This window comes from Vanessa tameamea, chromosome Z, assembly GCF_037043105.1.
Source record: "Vanessa tameamea isolate UH-Manoa-2023 chromosome Z, ilVanTame1 primary haplotype, whole genome shotgun sequence".
Classification (NCBI taxonomy): Eukaryota; Metazoa; Arthropoda; class Insecta; order Lepidoptera; family Nymphalidae; genus Vanessa; species Vanessa tameamea.
The window spans coordinates 15,510,761-15,531,309 of NC_087341.1; the positions used below are offsets into that span (position 1 = coordinate 15,510,761).

A 20,549-nucleotide genomic window follows, 5' to 3' on the forward strand; every position below is an offset into this window, starting at 1 on the left:
ATGAATCTTTTGTTGGTGTTTCTAAAACAAATAACTTAAATCATGTCGTCCAGTAAAGGTCGTACTGGCTATTTAAACGTAGGGTGGGGATGGCATGACGAGGGGGGAGGGTTAAGCAATCAACGAGTGAGGATTTACAACGTGCCCGAGGCTCCGTTGCTCCGGATTTTGTCAACGGTTCGGGCGAGTTCGGGCGTAATAGTCCAAGAATTTTAATGAACGACTATAAATATGTAACAATGCTTTCATATTACTCGGTTTAATCTATATTGTTACTATTGTTATTGCATTTATGAGTAGCTTTATTCGAGTCTTTAGCATTAATGTTTTAAAAGTGGAATGATTCAATTGTTTTTTATCTATAAATAAATATTTGACTATATTTTATTGGCATTTAATGTAAATAATCAATTTATGTATCACTTTGTTCCACTAGTTATTTAAGTTTTAATAACTTCGTAAAAAGCAGTAAATTTATTATGGATATAATATATCTATCTATATTGAATGTATGTTTTTCAAAGATAATTCTCATTACTACTTACAAATACTTATGTAACATACTGTACGTGCGCGGGTCAACTTGAAAATACATATTGCTAATTTAAATATCTATTAAAAAAATGTATATAAAAACAATTAATATTTATATAACACAATTCAAATAAACATATAAGAATACAATTCGAACAAGATCCAATCTTCCAAGGGACATTCGCGTACTTCCAATATGACTGCGCCGGCGCCGCGCATTGTTTAATATTCAGGGGGAATCGATTACGCGGGTTTATTTATGCGACTAGAGATTAATTAAACTCAGGGGCGACATGGCCCATTTACATAAGACATGGTGCTTGCATTTGGTCCGAGTGCGGTGTGGGCGCAACATCGCGTGAGTCTCTTGCCTTCATAGCCTCTTTTATAATAGAACCTTATCCTTATTGGAATACTCTGTTTTTCTCAATATCGACCCTAACGTGCGAATGTACTGTAATTAAGAAACGAATGTAAATAAAAATTGTTCTAGCCTAGCTATATTTTGTTTTTGTATTGTTGGAAATTATAAAGGTGTAGTCGAATGATTTAGTAAAATACAAAGCTGTGTTTACTATCGAAATAGAGAAGCGGTGTCATTATAAAGACAATTACACACTTGTACACATTTTGGGCGGACAGGATGCCGAGACAAAGGCGCGGGCGCTACCTGACAAAAAGGCGCGCTAAATAAACAATAAACATATGATATATCAGAAAGCAATTACAGCAGCAGCCGCCGGCGACGTCGGATTTACTGCCAACACCACTCGTTATGCGGTCTGGACGTGGTGTTATTTATACATCGGCTCTGAGCGACTAACGATCGTCGTGTCGATGCGTTTTTAACGATTTTAAAAATGAGATTCACATTTGAGTCAGTAGGGTGACTTCTATGTGATATGTAGAAAAAGATAAAAGTTTTAAAATCATAGGTTGTTCGATTGCGTATATTCATTTCTTCTCGTTCGAGTTGCGGCAGATTGGCCGTGTGTAAACACGGACATGTTCTATGTGGGAGCAGGTAAACGAATGCTACGACATGAAGCGCGTTTCCATCTTGGACATACAAGGCTCTCTTATCTGAGTTGTATCTACCAGATCGTTAGAAGTTCGTTAACAAAGTCAGCGTTCTGTAATACTTATGTTTGAAATTCGAACATATATTTTTTTCAATTTTGTTTTAATAACGATTACGATAAAGCTAAGCAACATATTATGGAAAATCGGTTTACAAGCAGAAGACAAACGGATACTGAACTATTGATACAAGTTGTTATAAATTATTTTGAGGTTATGTTTACGAGGATATATGAAGCCATGACAAAATAACACTCAAAATCATATTGTTAATAGGTTGCTAAAGTAATATTTGTTGTTTAGGAATTATGAATTTTTAGAAAACCATCAATATAAGACTATTTGGAATATCCTATTAGTTAAGATTTCAAAATTCTATGGCAATGATTAGAAACAATTTCCGTTGCTATAGGAGATATAACGATCCAAATTACAGTCGAGTAGAATATAAAATATTGGCCCAATCAAGCCAACTTTCAACGGGTACGGTTTACCATCAATAAAGTGGGTCTCTTATTTATGGCTTATTTGCCCAAATATTTATGTTCCCAAGATTATTATCGGGAAACTCATTTGTCAAAATTAACAGAACCTTACACTTTCTAATTATTAATGAATAAACATTCATTATCATCTCATATATCATATCATTATATCATATCATTATACTCGAGCGGCCGGCTTCTGCCGTTTTACTAATTCGGTTAAAATAGTCGTATACTGCTAATAAACTTTGTCATAAATAATTCTTTGTTGTTGTGACAGAGAGCGCTTTGTACGTCGACGGCGAAAAAAGTATGTAATATCTCAAGCTAGTTGAGACGTTCGATTAAAATGACGTGAAACATTTGAATTGGTCGAGTAAGCCTTCGATTCAACAAAGACCATAATTACAGTGTGGTAAATAAAATATAAATAGTTACTCAAGCGTGGCATCATCGTACTTAATGTCAAGGTTGCACGGTGATACTCGGAGTACCGGGTTATGAAGAAGTACAGTTTGACATGCGGTGACCTATCATTGTGATTGTGATACCCACAACGAGTCATGCTATCGCTTATGAGAGAAATTCAATAGATTTTTAAATATGACATTTGATATGCACAAAGAATGAATAGTCAGAAAATATAATTGTTAAATACAATGTTTGATCTAATAAACCAATCTACTCTTGAAAAAATATACCTAAAGAGATGAAACGACAATATTTTTATTTTCATTATCGTAATAAAATAATATTGTATTGGATTTTTCTATCAAAGCAAAAGGTATTTTATTGAAATACCAACCAATTAAACCACCGATTTAAAAAACGATTCACTTCTTTATATGAAATCAATAAGGCTATTTAATATAAGTCGAAGAAATTCTTCCTAAAACATAGCGTGCGGGGTGGTCGAGTCACCTACCAAGCACCGATGCTGGAACCTCGCATATTCGACCCCGTTCCGATTAAAATATATCGTCCGACGTCGCATCAACTTATCACAATCAAAATAAATGACAAATGAAAACGTCAGTGTTGCAAGTCACGACGCACTCAGGGTATTTTTTTACGCTGGCAACATTCCCCGTCGTCGCTTTGTTGTTCCACACTCGAGCGGAGATTTTCAATAAAACCACTCTCAGGACATCGGCCTTGTTTTTTTTAACATGATAGTGAATTCTCACGCACCTGTTGCTTTATACAATATCTCCCTCTCGTCCATATTGTGACTCTTATTCCAGTCAAGCGTTTCTACGGGATCTTCGTCACAAATGTGAGAAATTAAGAATTCGTTAAATCGAAAACTTTAAAATGAAATCAATACAAATCAATCGATTTTGTTTAAATATTTTGACTCCTAATTCAATCACGTTGCTCATCACTGAGAGATAACATCGTATATCCTAGCACCATATTCTAACTTACCTTATCGGATGGGTATATTCGTATTCGCATACCGATTGTACCAATAAATACCGATAATACACGATCGCTGATGGCTCATAGTGCATCATCACGGCCACACAGCGAGGGTCAGGGGTCATCCCACCCCGCGGTCCACCACATACCATAAGCAACCCGGCCGACACAAAACAAACCACGTCGCAACAATGACCATCTCGACATGACACCGTAAGCGTGGATGACTCGGGAATTTGCTGACTGAATACTTCTAATACGGCGAAGGTTAATTGGACGCAGGCAGAGCATTGTGAAGGAATCGATGTGGTGAAACTATTTCTGGCTATGAGAGTTCACGCATATCGGTTTCGCGTGTCGTGCCGGCCTTCACGCGAACACGATTGAGTTATTAAGACGATTCGATTTTTATTTGCCATTATCTTGAGTGCAATTTTTGTTAATAGCTTCTTGGGTAAATCTATTTGATATTTATTTGAGACAGGTTTATTACGATGTAATATTAATTCGTTTGGGTACCTACATATTTATATAAACAAGTTGTTGCTAAATCGAAAATACCAAATCGTCTAATCGTAAAATAAATACGGTTAAACAATCGTTTACAACATAACATTCTATCAATTCTCAAGCATTCTGATGTTTTTATATGAAATTGTAATTTGAAGAAATTTGATTTTGTAGATCATCGGTTTCAATTAAGTCGTTAAAAATATTTCTATATTGTTGATTGTATAATAATCGAATCTATCTAATGCGTACAACATAATTGACCATTTTGTTTGTTCGATGTTAAGTAAGAATCAAAAACAAATAGCAAGATAATATCTTTTTAATACTTACTTAAATAATTATCTTAGGTATATAGACACATTTTCTGGAATCAAATAAGCTCAGCAACGTCTTTATGTGTGCATTTATACTCACTTGGCATAGTCCTGTTTGCAGTAGACCTGTCTGTCCCGCAGAAAGCAGGAGGGATGTCTGTCGAGCTGCACAGCGCACACGCAGCAGCGCAGACAACCCGTGTGCCACGCACCGCCGCCCACTTCTAGAAGGAAGCGGTCCGCTATAGGCTCGCCGCACGCGCAGCAAGTGCGGTGCTCCGTCTGAAAGTTAGATGATAATAAATATCTAACGAAGAATTGTTCTATTCATAAAAAACTTATATTAATTAAATGTTTTTCGAGTAAAGTGTTTTAGAACTGTCTTTTGTTTTATGTGTTTGAGAATTCTGAATTTACATCTATGATTTTATGTCGATATAGATATCTGCTGTAAAAATGGCGGACCATAAGGTTGAACCTTCAGTCAGGTAAGTTATGCGAGGTGGAGAACTAAGAATAAGTGATATTATAATTATATTACTAAGTTATCTATAATAGTTTAAATTGTAAATATTACAGCAAAACGCAGCCCGTTGATGGAACCATTAGTATTATATATATATATATATTTAAATGTAATCACTAATAATAATTTAATTTTGTTTCTTTCCTTCGACTTTCATCTTCGAAGTGACTAAGTCCACTAAGTAATACTTTCTTAACACCTCTGTCTGAACATATAACGACGTTTGTGGCTTAGAACGAGACTACAAGAAGAATTTCAAATGCGCGGTCTCATGTGTGTGAACGGATTTTCAATCTGGAGATTAAGTTACTAAAATCGACTTCATATGTAAATAATTAAACACAAGTACAATATTACTCTGTTAATTTATATAGTAGGCAAGAATGTTAAGCCCTAGTAGACGATAAATTATTTAGCTAGCCTTAAAAATACGAAAAATGGTTTTTAAATTTTTCAAATGTTTCAGGTCAAAAGATAAAATCAAATTTGATTTTATTGGTAGGAATATATTAAATTATTAATTAGTAGTTAAATTATGTACATATGTCTTAATATCATTGTCTTTGAACAGTAAGTGTAGGGTCTATGCTGAATAGCTCTGCTATAATAATTGCGTCTATAGTGAATAAATAAATAGACAAGAATTATTAGTTATAATAATACGGCTCTCATCGGATCGATATGTTTTTTTTGTTAGATTTACTTTCGAGTAGGCTTTTGATTTTACTTCAACGCATCCTGTAATAGCTATTTCGATATACAAAACGCCACATTTTCACGTATCCACGGTAAATATCATAGATTATTCATAATCTCAATCCATGTAGTCGAGTCAATTCGACGCCATATTTGTTTATTTGGCTTTATAAAATGTTATAGGAATAAAGTCTAGATAGGGCATCGTCTGTCAGATATTTCATGAGAATTATATAATTCGTCAGCGGTGTCTATAACTAAATTACTGTCAACCTTTAACTGCGCAAACGCAGTCAAGATCCTAATTTTATGTACGTCAAATATAAAATAAGTCATTTCACAAATGCTACGATTGGAGTCAGGGGAATTGTTAGTGAAGTAACAACGCAAAACATTTATAATACAATAATTATAAATACGACATGTGTACGAAGGCGCGCGGTGTTTATTCGATTATAGGGGGTGTTGCGATCGTAATCTAATAGAGGCGTTGCATAAATAGTACACCCTACTCCGCTTGGGGATAATCAAACGTTGGTCAAATTGATTTAGTCAAATATTTGCGACGTGACTCAAATAAAACATTCGCGGGACAATGCGATTTATTGCTTGAATGAATTCGGATTGTTTTTGTTTTCATGAATTTTATTTTATATTTTAGACCATGGCTTGATTACGCGTTACGTCTTATTAAATTTCCGTTTCAGTTACCACGAATAACATCGTAATTTACTCCTGGTAATGTACATTTGTCATTCCGTGTTACTTAATAACAGTATACTTTAAATTTGTAGTTACTTTAATTAATAGTTAAACAAGCAAAGCTATATTAACAATACCTAAGCCATATACCGTAAGTTAGAAAAATATGTGTCTTATAGTAAGTAGCCGAAATTAGCGGATGTTATCTGTTCAGACTAGCTTCCAATGAGTAGTTTCTGGAATAGTTTCCAGATATCGCCTTACTAACCGCGCTGGCTTTAAACAATTATTTTATACACATAATTATAAAAACGTTAGGTTATTCTGTCAGCACATGAGATTTGTGTTACAACTTTTTGGTCTAGCTAGCTTTTAAAGCTGGTTCCGAGGTACTGAATTCAAGGGCCGGATTTTAAAATTTTCCTGGTCTTGCGTTCTAATATATTTTTCCGATCGTATCAAATTAACCGTCCCGTCGGATCATGGCAGTGTGGGAAAAGAGAGAGCACTAATGTTTGCACACATACATGCACATTACAATATGTTTTGCGCAGATGTCGAGCCCCTTGAGAATTGACTCCGTGGCCGTAATCAACCAGGTTGACATATTCATCATTCATCATATTCGGCTGAGATTAATAAGAATATAAATTTTAAATAAATTGCCAATCAAAGCCTTTATCGCTCTCGAACTAAAATAAATGTTTGGAAATGTTTAATTTATGCTGTTATTCTAATAAAAATTGAATGAATACCAGTGAAAAATTGAAAAACTGCCTAAGGCCAAAGTTTAATCGAGCCGCGATACATAATAAACATAAAGATATATTATTCCAAAAGGAGCACTAATAATATCATAAATAGAAATAAACGCAAGTTTACTTCCGCGGTAAACAAAGGCAAAGAGATAAATAAACCATATTATTCAATTAAATCCTATAACCGTTGACATAACCTGAGATAATAATGTTTACAGCCTTATCATGAGTATTTTAGGACTCCTGCAGAGCCACTTGTGAGGTCGTTCACTCCAATTTATAAATAGGAAAGAAATTCGTCACAGTTGGAACTCTAATCGTTTAATAACAACACATTATAGTACGGCAAGATATTCATAAAAAAATCTGTAAAACGTTAAAATCAGTTTCAATTTTTTACATAATACGTGTTTATTGTTGGTGCGTGACTACCAAAATACGCACATAACTTTAAATAGAAGACAGGGGTATCACTTCATAAGAGTCAACAGCCCTCGACTCAATAAATTTCCACTCAGTTCTAACTTACACGCATAACAGCGACACCGGAGCACCCGGCCTATCGAATAATGACAAACAATAAACTGAGTACTACCGCTCGGTCTCCCCCGGCACCCCAGAGCAAATTCATAGCAATAAACGCCAGTGGAACCACAATATACACCGCACATATGTATCGTGACGCGAATGGGACAAAGCGACTTGTCACCCATCAAAATCTTCGTAACAAATTTCTTGAGGGCCCATTCATTGGGAATGGCGCCCCGGTGGCCGCATTGTCCTCTACAGCTGACTGATATGCTTTTTATGACAGTTTTTCTGGCGCACCCGAAGCGAGCCAGCTACTCGCATATAATGATGTTGTTTGAATGTATTTAACGCGTCATTTAGAAGGGTTTATTTGTTCTGTTTTCTCATTTTAAATTATGCAAATGTTATCTTTTTTCACACAAGTGTGCGACGCAAACGATTTTATGCCTCTAAAAAGGTGTTAGTCGAAGGATTGTGAATCTACCATCTTTGTTTAAATAGTTATATTATGTGTTTAGGCTTCTGAGGAAACTAAGAAGGCTTGTAATGAATACATATATTATTTGAATAACTATATATGTAAGTTTATATATATCAATGCACACATTATTTAGTGCAATTACAAATATCTATAGAAATATTTTTCGAAGTCGCCATTTTTTTCTAAAAGTTAACTCACACGGATCGTTTGCCGTTTGCAATGGTGTATGAAATGATTGCTCAGTCACAGCGTCACTTCTGTGCCGTCATTGATATTTAATGACGGTTTACAATGGGCAAGGTAACGGTCGTGCCTGGGACGAGTAGCGTCACGAAAGACCCTTTGTTGGATGATTTGGCGGGCGTGACGTGAACACTCGATCCAGAGCTCAATTATGAACTATTACAACTCCATACACGTAAAGAAAATTAATCCCAATACGGCTGAAAACAAAAGTCATTGCAAAAACGCGTTTCTTTCCTAACTCTATATCTAAAATGGATGTTTAAGATCAAGTTGTTGAAGTCACGTTAAATGATTTTTGATTAAATATTTCCTAATTTATAGATAACGGCAAATCTCTACAAGTCTTATTTTATATTTATGAATTATTTAAATCAGTATTATTCAGCAATCTATCTTTATTTATAACAATGTGACAACTAAATGAGACCGAACCGAAAAAAATATATAGAGTATGCAAATTAATTCTAGATTTAAAATTTATGTTTCTAAATCTATTCATAAGCTGACAGTATCGAGGAAACTAGTTCTGATTTCATTTTTGATTTCATCAGCTGCCATAATAAATTATTGTGATGTGATTTAGTTTAAATTGGAAGTATCGGTCAATCGTTTCGCGATCGTCGGACACTAAATTATGATAGTTGACAACAAAGGTGACTTTATAATCCGCAAATCGGCACATAACGCGGGGGTTGTCTGGCGTTGTCGGGCGTGACGGCAGGCTGCGGCCGAGGAGCATTGTCAGCGTGCCATTACAACGCATCGACGCAAAGGTGGCACGGCGCCGCTAGCCCTACGCCATTGTCACGGGCTTACGTTTGCAAATCCGATTTATATTTGAATATAATTGACTTTCGGTCTCATATCAGGTACGAAGAGCTTGTATCTCATTGTGTGAGCCTGATCTCAATGGCATTTTTATCGGTTCAACATGATAAATGTATTTCGAAGATTAAACGTAGTGGGCACGCGGTCGCATTCAATGCGTTCAAGGAATTCTGTTTTAAATTCTGATTTACTATTAACATAAACGATTGTGTGTTTTAATTTCAAGAACATTGAACAACTATTTTTTAAGGCGTTTTTTATCAGAACGCACGAAACACGGAATATATTACGCAAACAATACAACACAAACGAGAAACGGTTTTCTCGAAGAATTTCCATAACAGTAGTCAATCTCGGAAATTCGTGCTCCAGACCGTTTTGTATTCAGAGAGGCGCCCGGGATCGGGACAGATGATTGAAATACATTTACGAATAAGAAAGTTTGTTTTCGCGCTTTCGCAGTCGATTTGGGTTTGTGTTTTTCGTTTATCAAAGTGTAAAAACCAAGTGGGCAACAAAGGATCGGAAATGAATTATGTGTGTGTCAGCGAGGAGAGCACGGCGGGCACAAAGCGCTGCGAAGTGGCGCAGCGGGGTTCGCGCAGGATAATAGAGAGAGGTTCACACCATTCACGCAACGCTTTGGAGTTTTTTCACGGTGACGGGGGTCATAGCGACCATCCGTCACCGTAGGGCTACCATCTCGCGTTCTCAGCCAAAGACACTTATAAAATATTATATTTTTATACGTTACAAATTCTTAAATATGTAATTAATTTATACAATTATTTCTAAATGCCATTGCTCACATAAATTTTTATTATTAGGTATATTTATGCATACAGAATCAAATTACAAAACTGTATATACCTACTTAGGTATATTTTATGAGTCGTAGCTTGAGGGTTTGAGGGGGTACTTTGTTTTTATTGTTATTTTATACTTTAAGAAAGGGCTCTATCTTTACTAATATTATAAATACGAAAGTAGCCCTGTCTGTTACCTCTTTACGCTTAAATTGCTGAACTAATTTAGATGAAATTTGATTAGGAGATAATTTAAATCCTGGGAAAGGACATAGCTAGCCAGTTTTTTGTCACGGTATTGCAATATAAGAAGTCACGCGACAAAACTTAGATTATTAGATAAGTGCATTATTATTTTCTTGATTAACAATTAACGTTATTAAAATTAAAAGGATGTTTATCAATCCTCAAAAGCAATAAAATTTATATTATGTAAGCTGACTGGACATAGGCATATAAAAATAGTACTAAAATATTAAGTATGTATCTAAGCATGCATGTCGCCTGAAAATGGGCCCGATTCGCAATCGCGTTACTTGCGGTCGAGTAATACATACCTTGAAGTAATGATTTGATTTTTAATATTTAAGGTAATATATATCTTGCCAACCGTTCTGTGATATGATGTTTTAATCTTAACATTTGTTGAATCATAAAGCAGATTCACAGATCACATGTCTATGCTTCAGCAATTATAACATTACTTTTGAAGTCACCATGAGTATAATTTCTTTTTTAATTGCCTGTTATTTTTTAGTGCTGGGCGTCCGCTTTGGAGCTTAATCCACAAGGCTGCTGCAATGCAATTGATCAGATTTGGCGGCTTTTCATCCGCCACAAGCAGGATTCATTTGCGAAATTAAGCATATATACCAATATAACATATCTTCACGTGGTTAACGTGAATATTCGGAGAATGGACGTAACTGAACCCAAATTCCTGTGTATCTGAACTTGCGCCACTTTCTACCTTTTGCGTATTATGATATAGCGTTTTATGATTTTGTATGATAACATCAAATAAATAAAGAGATGTAGTTGATCTAGGACATCTCTAAAATTTATTTCAACGTCATATGTAACTTGTCTCGTATCTGCAGTGTTATTCTGTAAAAGCTCATTCCGTATCTCACTCCTGAAGTGTTCATAGCCGACTAACTGTGATACACGTTTTTGGTACGTGTATCGATCACATGTCATAATTATTAGAGTTAACTAGCAGACCCAGCCAACAGTTGATATGGTAACATTATACGTTGAATTATTTTCTATGATAATGTTTAGCCAAAAATCTTCTCAGAAATATTTTTTTTTTGCGTTTGCATTAAAAAAACTCGGTTATTTTTATATATAAAGAAGAATATATCACATATCACCTTTTGACATTCCTTGATCGCGTTTTATGATGAATTTCAATTTAGTTTTAATGAACAGTTCCACAGATATCTACAAGGAGTTTATAAGAGACAAATCATTTCAGTGAGATTTTTTTGTCAAATGTGTCACCTGATGGTATGTGATCAACGCTACATAAACATTAGCGCGTATGAAATTTTGGATAAACAATGCGCCCCGAACCTTGGGAACTAAGATGTAACCCTTGTTCCTGTATATACACTGTCTCAATCACACTTCAAACCGGAATACAAATATACTGAGTACTGTTGTGTGAGTGGGTGGTACCTACCCAGACGGGCTACCACCAAGTAAACAGACGTATAGTGAAATTAAAATAAAAAGTTTAAAGACAACTAAAACAAAGTGATCGAACTCTTAGTTTTTAATACGGTAAAGTAGGCTGGGAGTCCCATAACACAAATCTCTTCTCAGCATCGCTTCCAAATTTTTGTATATGATAAATCGAAAGATCAACAAAGTACCTAACTACATTACATTTATATTAATAATTTCCATGCGAACAATATATGTACATGTTGGTATATAATATGCACAAAATGTGCTTAGTTTTGCTTATATTAAGATCAAGATGAAATAAAATACATAATATAAATACATAAATATACATAATCATTCAAGTTTTTATTATCGAATTATACAAAAATTCTTTTTTTCTCGCCGCTCATAATTGTTCTCAGCGTTTGTATGACGAGTTATGTAAATTAATAACATGTCTAGACGATAGTTAAGTCACACAACAAATGAAATAATGGCTGTATTGTTTATGGCGGGTGAATTGAATTTCATTTAATTCAGGACTAAAGATTGAACAATTTAAAAAAAACTGTCTTCCGGTTTCTGAAACGATGATCAAAGTAGTAACTAAATACTGAACGCTTATTGGTCGGCCATTGCGTGATTGGCTGCTATCGACCAATGACGATTCGAATTCAAGAAAAAGTAGTTAATCTGACTTTAATCGTCGTTTTAGAAGTTGGACTTTAGTATTTTAAGAGAATTAAAAATATATAGTTTTACATACATTTGCTTTACATTTAAATAATTTTAAATTTTTTTCAGAAATAATCATATAAGTATAATAATCACTAAGTACCATCCATATCTTGTGTACGTTGCGTACGTTATTGTACGCTTTAAATTTAACTTTATTCAATTCAAACAGAGCGCATAATCGTATGCCAAGTCTAAAAGATACGAATATCTATAATAATAGTCTTCTTGTTAATTATAGAAATATTAAAATAGAACCTTACTCCATTTCGATAAAGTGCATTTTTTATGTCTCGAGCAAAAGACAGGAATAGCAAATGTAAGTAAAAATATGATTATCGTTAAAAACTAAGCTTTATTATATCATAATAAGGTACATTTTTCCGTAACATGTATTAGAGCGTACAGCGGGCGGGGCTGGGCGTGTCGTGCTGACGTCAGTGTTTGCACACGTCATGTAAGAGCGTTGGGCGATCAAACAGTTTGTATGGAGTTCGAGAAACTTACAATTTACAACATTAGCCATCTGAACAATATTTGAATAGAAAAAAGATAAGTTTATTTCATAAGAAACCTACAATTTCGTTATAGGTACTTAGGTATGATACATATTTTACTTTTTTTTTTGAATTGATGTTTTTTGTAAATGAATTATGTGCGTACCTACTGAAAAAGTACTCTCATATTTATATAGAGTAGAGCTAAATAAAAGGTAATATACACCTCGAGAACGGATATTAATGTTTATATATAAAATGTAAGTAGGAACATGTATAAAATTAATGTTACTTAATTCTTACTTCAACCGATCGGCTTTCGATCATCGATTAGGTATAAAAAAAACTAAAATCTTACTTAAAAAAATATCAAATACTTGCACAAAATATCTGCTTAGATGAACTTTGATGAAATGAATAATCACTAAAAATTTTATAAGATAGCTTAACAAATTATTTATAAGAATTTAAATTAATCCGTGGTAACAAAATTTGAAGGTCAAATTTAAGTCAAATGACTGTCAATAATAATTAAAAAGGTTACCTACAAAATACATTTTACAAGAATACTTAAGCGTTAATCACACTAGGAGAAGTTGTAGTTCATACAACAATATAAGAATTTGCTTACAATGAAAAAAATAGTTTACAAATGCGAAGGTGGTCCGGAGTACCATTAATCGAGCACATAACCAAAGCTCGATTAAAACCAAACAAATACTTATTAGCTGTTTTCATATGCCTTAAGTAGGTATACGTATGTAGGTTAAAAATAGTCTCATCCTCAGCGGTGATGTAAATCGTGAGAAAATCTGCTTGGAACGGATGAAATTCTGTCACATGAACTTTACTACTTACTTTAGTAATTTACTTGTCAATAAAATACAGCAAGCGTTGTGGAATAACTTTCATTCGACTAAGTATATATCTAACCGAACCTACCTAGTACATCTGCCTAGAACATAAACTATGAATCGACTCAATTCCGTTAAAACCATAACCTAACATAAAAACCGTGTTTTTATATGTTAGCAATAAACAAAACCAATTACATTTCTCCCATAACACGATTACAAGATGACTACGATAGCGCGTCAGGGCGCCAAGCCGAGATCGAGCTATCGACATAAAATGACAAGCATGCATTAAATCGTCCAAATTTCTCTGTCGGCTTCGACTCCGATCATTATATTTCTTCGGAATAGATTCGAAAACATCCAGAGAAGGTATTAAGTAATAAACAGTCAATAAACACGCAGCGGCCGGTGAAGAGGTCGACTAATTACTGACAATTAGACGCTAGATGCCGCCCCCCGGCGCGCCGCGTCGTTATTATCCTATTTATTGCATATTGGAAACAAAAGGAAAGACGCGACGAATGTTTTAATGGTTCCAGATTTTTTTATATAATCTTCGAATGCAAAAATATTTGAAGTTGCTGACGCGGTACGGTCTATCAAAAACGTTTTACCGGCAATAATTGATTGTTTAAACTTTTTTGTTTACAATCACCTTATAATAAAACCTTGTAAATTGTATTCATAAAAGTTAGCATAACACAATATGGTTATGTAACGCGAATGTTTTTATAAAATAGACATCGGATATCGTTGAAGTCTAATAGTTCGACAGGTTAATGTAGAAAATTGTTTGTGCCTTCCAAACTCCATCACAAGTCAATACATAATTATAATTGATCAAATAAGTATTAGACTTTAGATTAAGGATAGCCTTATTTGCGGTATTTAAGTAAACGTATTTTTCCTTACAGTTGAATGCTTGTGAGTGAAACGATTGCTTGCAACAAGGTACATTCCCAAGGCGAATTTTATTTAAGAAGTCATTCGTTTTATATCCTTCAACAAACAAACGTTTCTTAATGTTTTTTTTTTAATCTTACAAATGAATAATTTCGTACGTTTTCTGAGACCCTGCCGTAAAAGCGCGTACATTGCCAACAAAAGAATTATCGTACTCGGGTAACATTCGTAACTAGCCGCCGCCAAGTTAAGTGCCGCCAATATGTTTTTTAAATAAATAGGATCCTTCCAGAGGTTCAGCGGGACTAGTAGGCCAGAGCGTTCGCGGGGCGCGGTCGATCGTTACAACTGTCATATAACTTATATTCTAATAGGAGCGGCGGGCCTTGTGCCAACTATTAAATACTATACACATTTTACGATAATGCCCGACAAAATCTTATTGACGTATAAATTCCAAATTTCTTTTTTCTTAACAGCCGAAGGCGCCAGTATTAATAATGCGATGCTAGTTCTGTTTTTCGGCTTTAATTGCCTCGGCCGGTCTCGTTCTCGAGTGTAGTAAATTAAACGGTCGGCTGGCCTTTTAATATTCATAGCGTTTTCAAACAAAATTCTAAACTAATTAAAACTTGTTCAAGTCTGCGGGCAGAGGCTCGCCGTCCTGATTATTTGCATTTGTTGATGCCACGGATGGTTCTGTCGTAGCGGAGATCGGATCTACTAGACTCTACATTAATATTTATTTAGAAAACTCTCTCGTTCCCCTTTTTTATACGTACCTACGTGACTGTTTTTAAATGTTCTAATTTCTTGTAACATGTGGTCGATTATTATATTAAAGAGTATTTTTTTTATAAGTGCGTTAAGTATAACATTATAAAATAACAATGAACGTAGATGTTGAGTAGTCAATTGTAACTCAAACAAAATATTATTTCATTATTTTGAATACGAAGTTGATCCATAATATCAATCATCACAAGACGCTTTTTATTTCCCCAAATAAACAGTTACAAAGATCGGAATCGATTCAAATAAAAAGTACTGAACTAGATCACAGTGTAACCCAATTAAACGGTGAGAAGCTTAAATAGAGCCATTTGTTTAAACAAAATTCCCAGACAATATAAAGTCATCAGATAATCATTAATAAGCTCGAAAGGTCTCAACGTATTTATAAACATGTTCGTACCATATGATATTATTCTTATTTAAGATTATTGCTAATTTCAAATTTGACTTTACAAAAAAGATGCGCATAAGTCGACGGCAGGTGTGAATTGCTCGTACCAAAAAGATCAGTAGGGATGAGGTTGCTGGCTATCGATAGAACAAATTAGTTATTATATTATTTTATTTTGTTGAACGGTTTGTATTTTAAATATCATTGTTATTAGAATATTCAAAAATAATATTCAATTACTTTTTTAAAAGTTAATTAATTAATTCAATAAAAACATACTTATCATGATATATAGATATCAACTTGCCCACTAGTATAAATAAAATTAAATTAACAAACATACATTAGAAAATCCAAGTCCACGTTTAGCCAATCGCATCTAATGAAATAATAAAAGAAAACTAATACGACATTTCTGCCAAATATCGACATATCGACAGTCAGCTGGCGTCTCTCGTGGTGTCAAGCCCCAGGGTGCCGCTCGTGCCCGCCCCACCTGCTCGCGCCTCGGGACGGCTATTTGTGCGTAAATACCTCCCATTGTCTACACAAACACACACAATCGACGATACAACGTCCTGCTGGTTCTGAGAACAAGGCAATCCCGGCCCGGTGGTCGGTGGTCGATGGTCAACGCTATAAAATTGATGATCATACGCATCAAGCTATCAGTAACGTTATTGTTGATTATGATGACTAAGATGAAGTGTAAATTTTAGATTTTTATCGATGTTGTTGTGGCTACGTCACTACTTCGATGTGATTACATTCACATAGAAGTATGTTTGGTTCTAATTATGAGATATTTATGGAAATGTCAGGCGTATCAAGTTGTGTCGGACATTTTAAGTTATGTATGTAGTGTACATATTAATAAGAGCTGAAATATGGACTGAGCGGCGCGGCTTTGGAGAGACCGATGCCCACCTGTGGACAAGGACGCACATGGCCTGATTATACATGTGTGCTATGTACATACAAAAATAAACTTTACTATAATCTTATATAATAACTATAATCTCCATCTTGATTAATATTTATGCCACTAAAATGGCATAAAAAACATGATTTTAGCTAGCTATGTATGTACTATATAGTTTATCTTTTCTGTCATATTTTCTAAATAAATATTACTTCACTACCATAAATCCTATACCTAGTTGATTAGATCATAGACAAATGAAAAACAAAAATTATATTGAATACGTTTCATAAATATTGGTTTTAAGAAGAGCGCTTGGAGCTTATTCCCTCACGCTACGCAGATGTAGATTGGGGCAAGTTTTTATCCAAAACACTATGCAGGTTTCCTCAAGATATTTTACTTTACAGTAACACATAAAAATTATTATAAACACAAATTATATAATTAGCAAAACTTAGTTCAGTTTGCCTGGGTTTGAACAAGCGTGAACAGACTTCCTAACCACTGGGCTGGCCTACCATAACAATAGTATTTTGAAAAATATTTGCTTATCTTTCATTATATTTTGCTTCCTCGTAGAGTCCGTGCACGCTCTGTGACTTACAATAAAACATGTTCGGATGGGACGCTCGACTATCAACAAAAATATTGAACTCAATTTTGAAACTTACCGTTAATTCTTTTTTATTAACAATGACTTATTAACTTCTTATTAACAATGGTATTTATTTGTTCCATAATATTTTAATGAGGATTTTGCACGAAGTATATTTAACTTAATTATATGTTTATATTAATTTACATATTCAAAACAAATGTAGGTATATTTAGTGTTAAAAAAGTTTTTTTGCTATCAAAGATATCTTAAAAATTCCTTTCGAACATTTTTTTTTAAAAACCGTTTTTATTAGGAATTTTATCCAAAAGTATTGAAATCAAAAAATACTTCATTCAAGTAATGTCTTTTAAGCACTATTTAATCGTCATATACAACATTATATGAGAAGTCATAGTTTCGAAATATATATTCTAGGGAGAACAGACAAGAAAATCAGTGGATACCGCCAATTAAATTCTATAAGTGTGTTAAATAATGATTAAATACGTATGCGTAAGTATGTATATGTATTTAGTCATTATTTATATATGTGTGAATTATTAACTATGTACGTATTTTGAACACCTACTTACTAATTTCGTGGTACACTCAACTATTAAGGTTTGTGAGCAGATAAAGCAGTTATGACAACTTTAAATTGTGTGCAATTTGGTTTTAATAAATAATTAATGAACCAGCTAAAATGTTTGGTGCTTAAATATTGTTTACAGTGTTACAATTATTACAGCATACAATGTAATATGGTTCTGTATTCTAATACGACGTATTTATAGTGGTTTCCATGGGATAATCAGATGGTTCCGCGAATTGGTTTATCAAATGAAACGCGAAACATTGTCGGATTATATCTTTACGGATTCTAAAATATTTTTTGAATTCTTTAAAATAATGTTTACTTTTATTTATTATCCTACTATAGAAATTTGATTTATTATCCTACGGTTCAGCGTTCCGTGGACACAAGATATTCTTTCCGTATTCTATGATTTTAATTGTAAGGAACCACTGCTCCAATATACATGAAATAAAAGACATAAAAATGCTTTCAAGTAACCGACGGCTCAGTACAGCCGCTATTGATTCGTGCTTAATCGAATTTTCTAAATAATTTTATTGAACATGTTTGTTCTCCACAAATACCTATTCATGCTAACATTCAATCTTATTTCAATTTACGTTTTAACTTTTATTCAAATGAAATAAGGTTCAAATTAATGTAAGGAATATCTAATGTTATCATGTTGGGCCCGTACGCTCTGAAACAATTGACACAAGTGACTCTCGCGCAAACTGTGTATACAATTTCAAATTCATGTGATTTTAATATCTATTCCTTAAGTACTTAGGCAGCAAATTGATTGATAGGTGTTGGTTATTATATCGTTATTGAAATTAAAGTGTCAAGTTTGTAATAAAGATGTCAGAAGGCCGGTGCCGTAAGTTTGTCTTTCACACGCGTATTTTCTACGACTGGACCGACCTACATTCTTTTACAGTAATAAAACTATTTAATTTATATAAAAAAAGATCGACTGTCGATCATTCCTCCTATAAATCAGTGTTATCTATTTTGTCCATAATAATTCCAACTATTTTCAATACGATCAAAGGTGTTTAATACACGCTTAAGAGTTTTAAATCATTCTTAGAAGTGAGTTAATTTATTCTGCAGCATAGTAGCTAAGTCTTATCCAGCCGCAGGCCGATCACTGCCTTTAAATTATTATCGTTCCACAAAACTACATCGTAATATTCATATGTATTTTAAGATAAACTAATACAAGTAAATGTTACACTTATTACGGCATACAATGTATTATTGTTCAAGTTTTTATTGGCTGACGTCGAAATTTATACCCCGTTTCAAATGTTTAATGGCTGCTTCAATAAATTAACTCGCGAACGAAATTGGACAGCCAATATTGTTTTTGTATTTATAGTTAATAAACTAACGTCCGTCTGGCGCAGTGGTTATCTTACCTGCTGCACGCATCGAAGTCTGGTGTTCGTTTACATCTGGCGATGTAATTATATATGAATTAAACATTTGCTGAATATTGCGTGCTTTCTTTCAAAGTGATTCGACACGTTAATTTTATAGCAGTGTTAAATATATACAAAAAAAATCAGATGTTATAAAACTGCGTTCTGCTAAGTCTTGAAAGCAACACGAATGAAGTGTATCTTCATTTCAGAATCTTGCAATATTCATAATGAAAAAAAAAATAAGACCTTTCTGTTATTGATTTATGATTTAAGACTTTATATATATTTATATATGTTATACGTTTTAATATCTGAGCATTTCTTTATTTGTAAATTATGTTTGTCCGTACATTTAAATAATAGTACCACAGGTTCACCTGTGTATTTTAAATTATTTACAGGTTTTAAAAATATAACGTTCACCCATCAATAGATTACTAATCTATTGAAATGATTACAAATCACGTACGATACATATATATGCTATAAGTACCTACATAATTTAAGAAAATATTACGTTTAAATGAAAAACGAAAACTCTTCATTTTTTGATTCATTAAACATTACGCATAGAATTGCTGCACTCCATTTCAACATTGTAATTTTATTGTTCTTGCATCCAAAAATAGTTTTCACTTAAACAATAAAATAAAAATAAAATTACATTCGGTTTTGTTGACTTATAAGTGTTATATTTACAAATGGTTTTTTATTCTATTAGTTATAAATGTATGTTTGTCGAGCCTTCGGTATTCTTTAAAGACATTATAGCTGAACGAAATCTCATTTAACAAAAGCACCGTTACGTCCCACGGCGCGCGGCGTTACTAAAAATAATATTGGATTTATAACTTTAAAAAAAACCTGTGAAGGTACCAAATTGATAAATTACAGCCAGGACACGTTTAATCCCCACGGAATAAGTTCTTACATAAGGATTACAGAGGCAAAGTATTGGTTTCTTTCACCGAAACCGATGCGGCCGTTTATGACGTATGTTCGCTCATTGTCAGCATTTCCGAAGGCATTTGTACTCGTATTCTTGTATGAGAGTCTAATAGTAATTTTATAATGAAAAATGTTTTAAATCGTCGATAGTTAATGGGAGAAAATGCGCTACGATTTTGTTAACTCGCCGGTCATAAGTCCCGCGCATCGGTGATGACATTCCCATATGTATTCTCCCTGGACTCTTAAAGCTTTAAACTTATAGATTACAATTATTTATATCTACTATTATTGTAT

At 33.8% G+C, this 20,549-nt stretch overlaps 1 protein-coding gene across 1 annotated transcript in view; it reads right to left on the bottom strand.

Moving 5' to 3' along the window:
• Positions 1–20,549, bottom strand: part of LOC113404140 (LIM/homeobox protein Awh) — a 49,556-nt gene that overhangs the window by 9,366 nt on the left and 19,641 nt on the right. Inside the window, exon 2 of the mRNA XM_026644920.2 lies at positions 4,449–4,630. Coding sequence (XP_026500705.1) covers positions 4,449–4,630 — 182 coding nt within the window. The remainder of the gene's footprint in view (positions 1–4,448; positions 4,631–20,549) is intronic.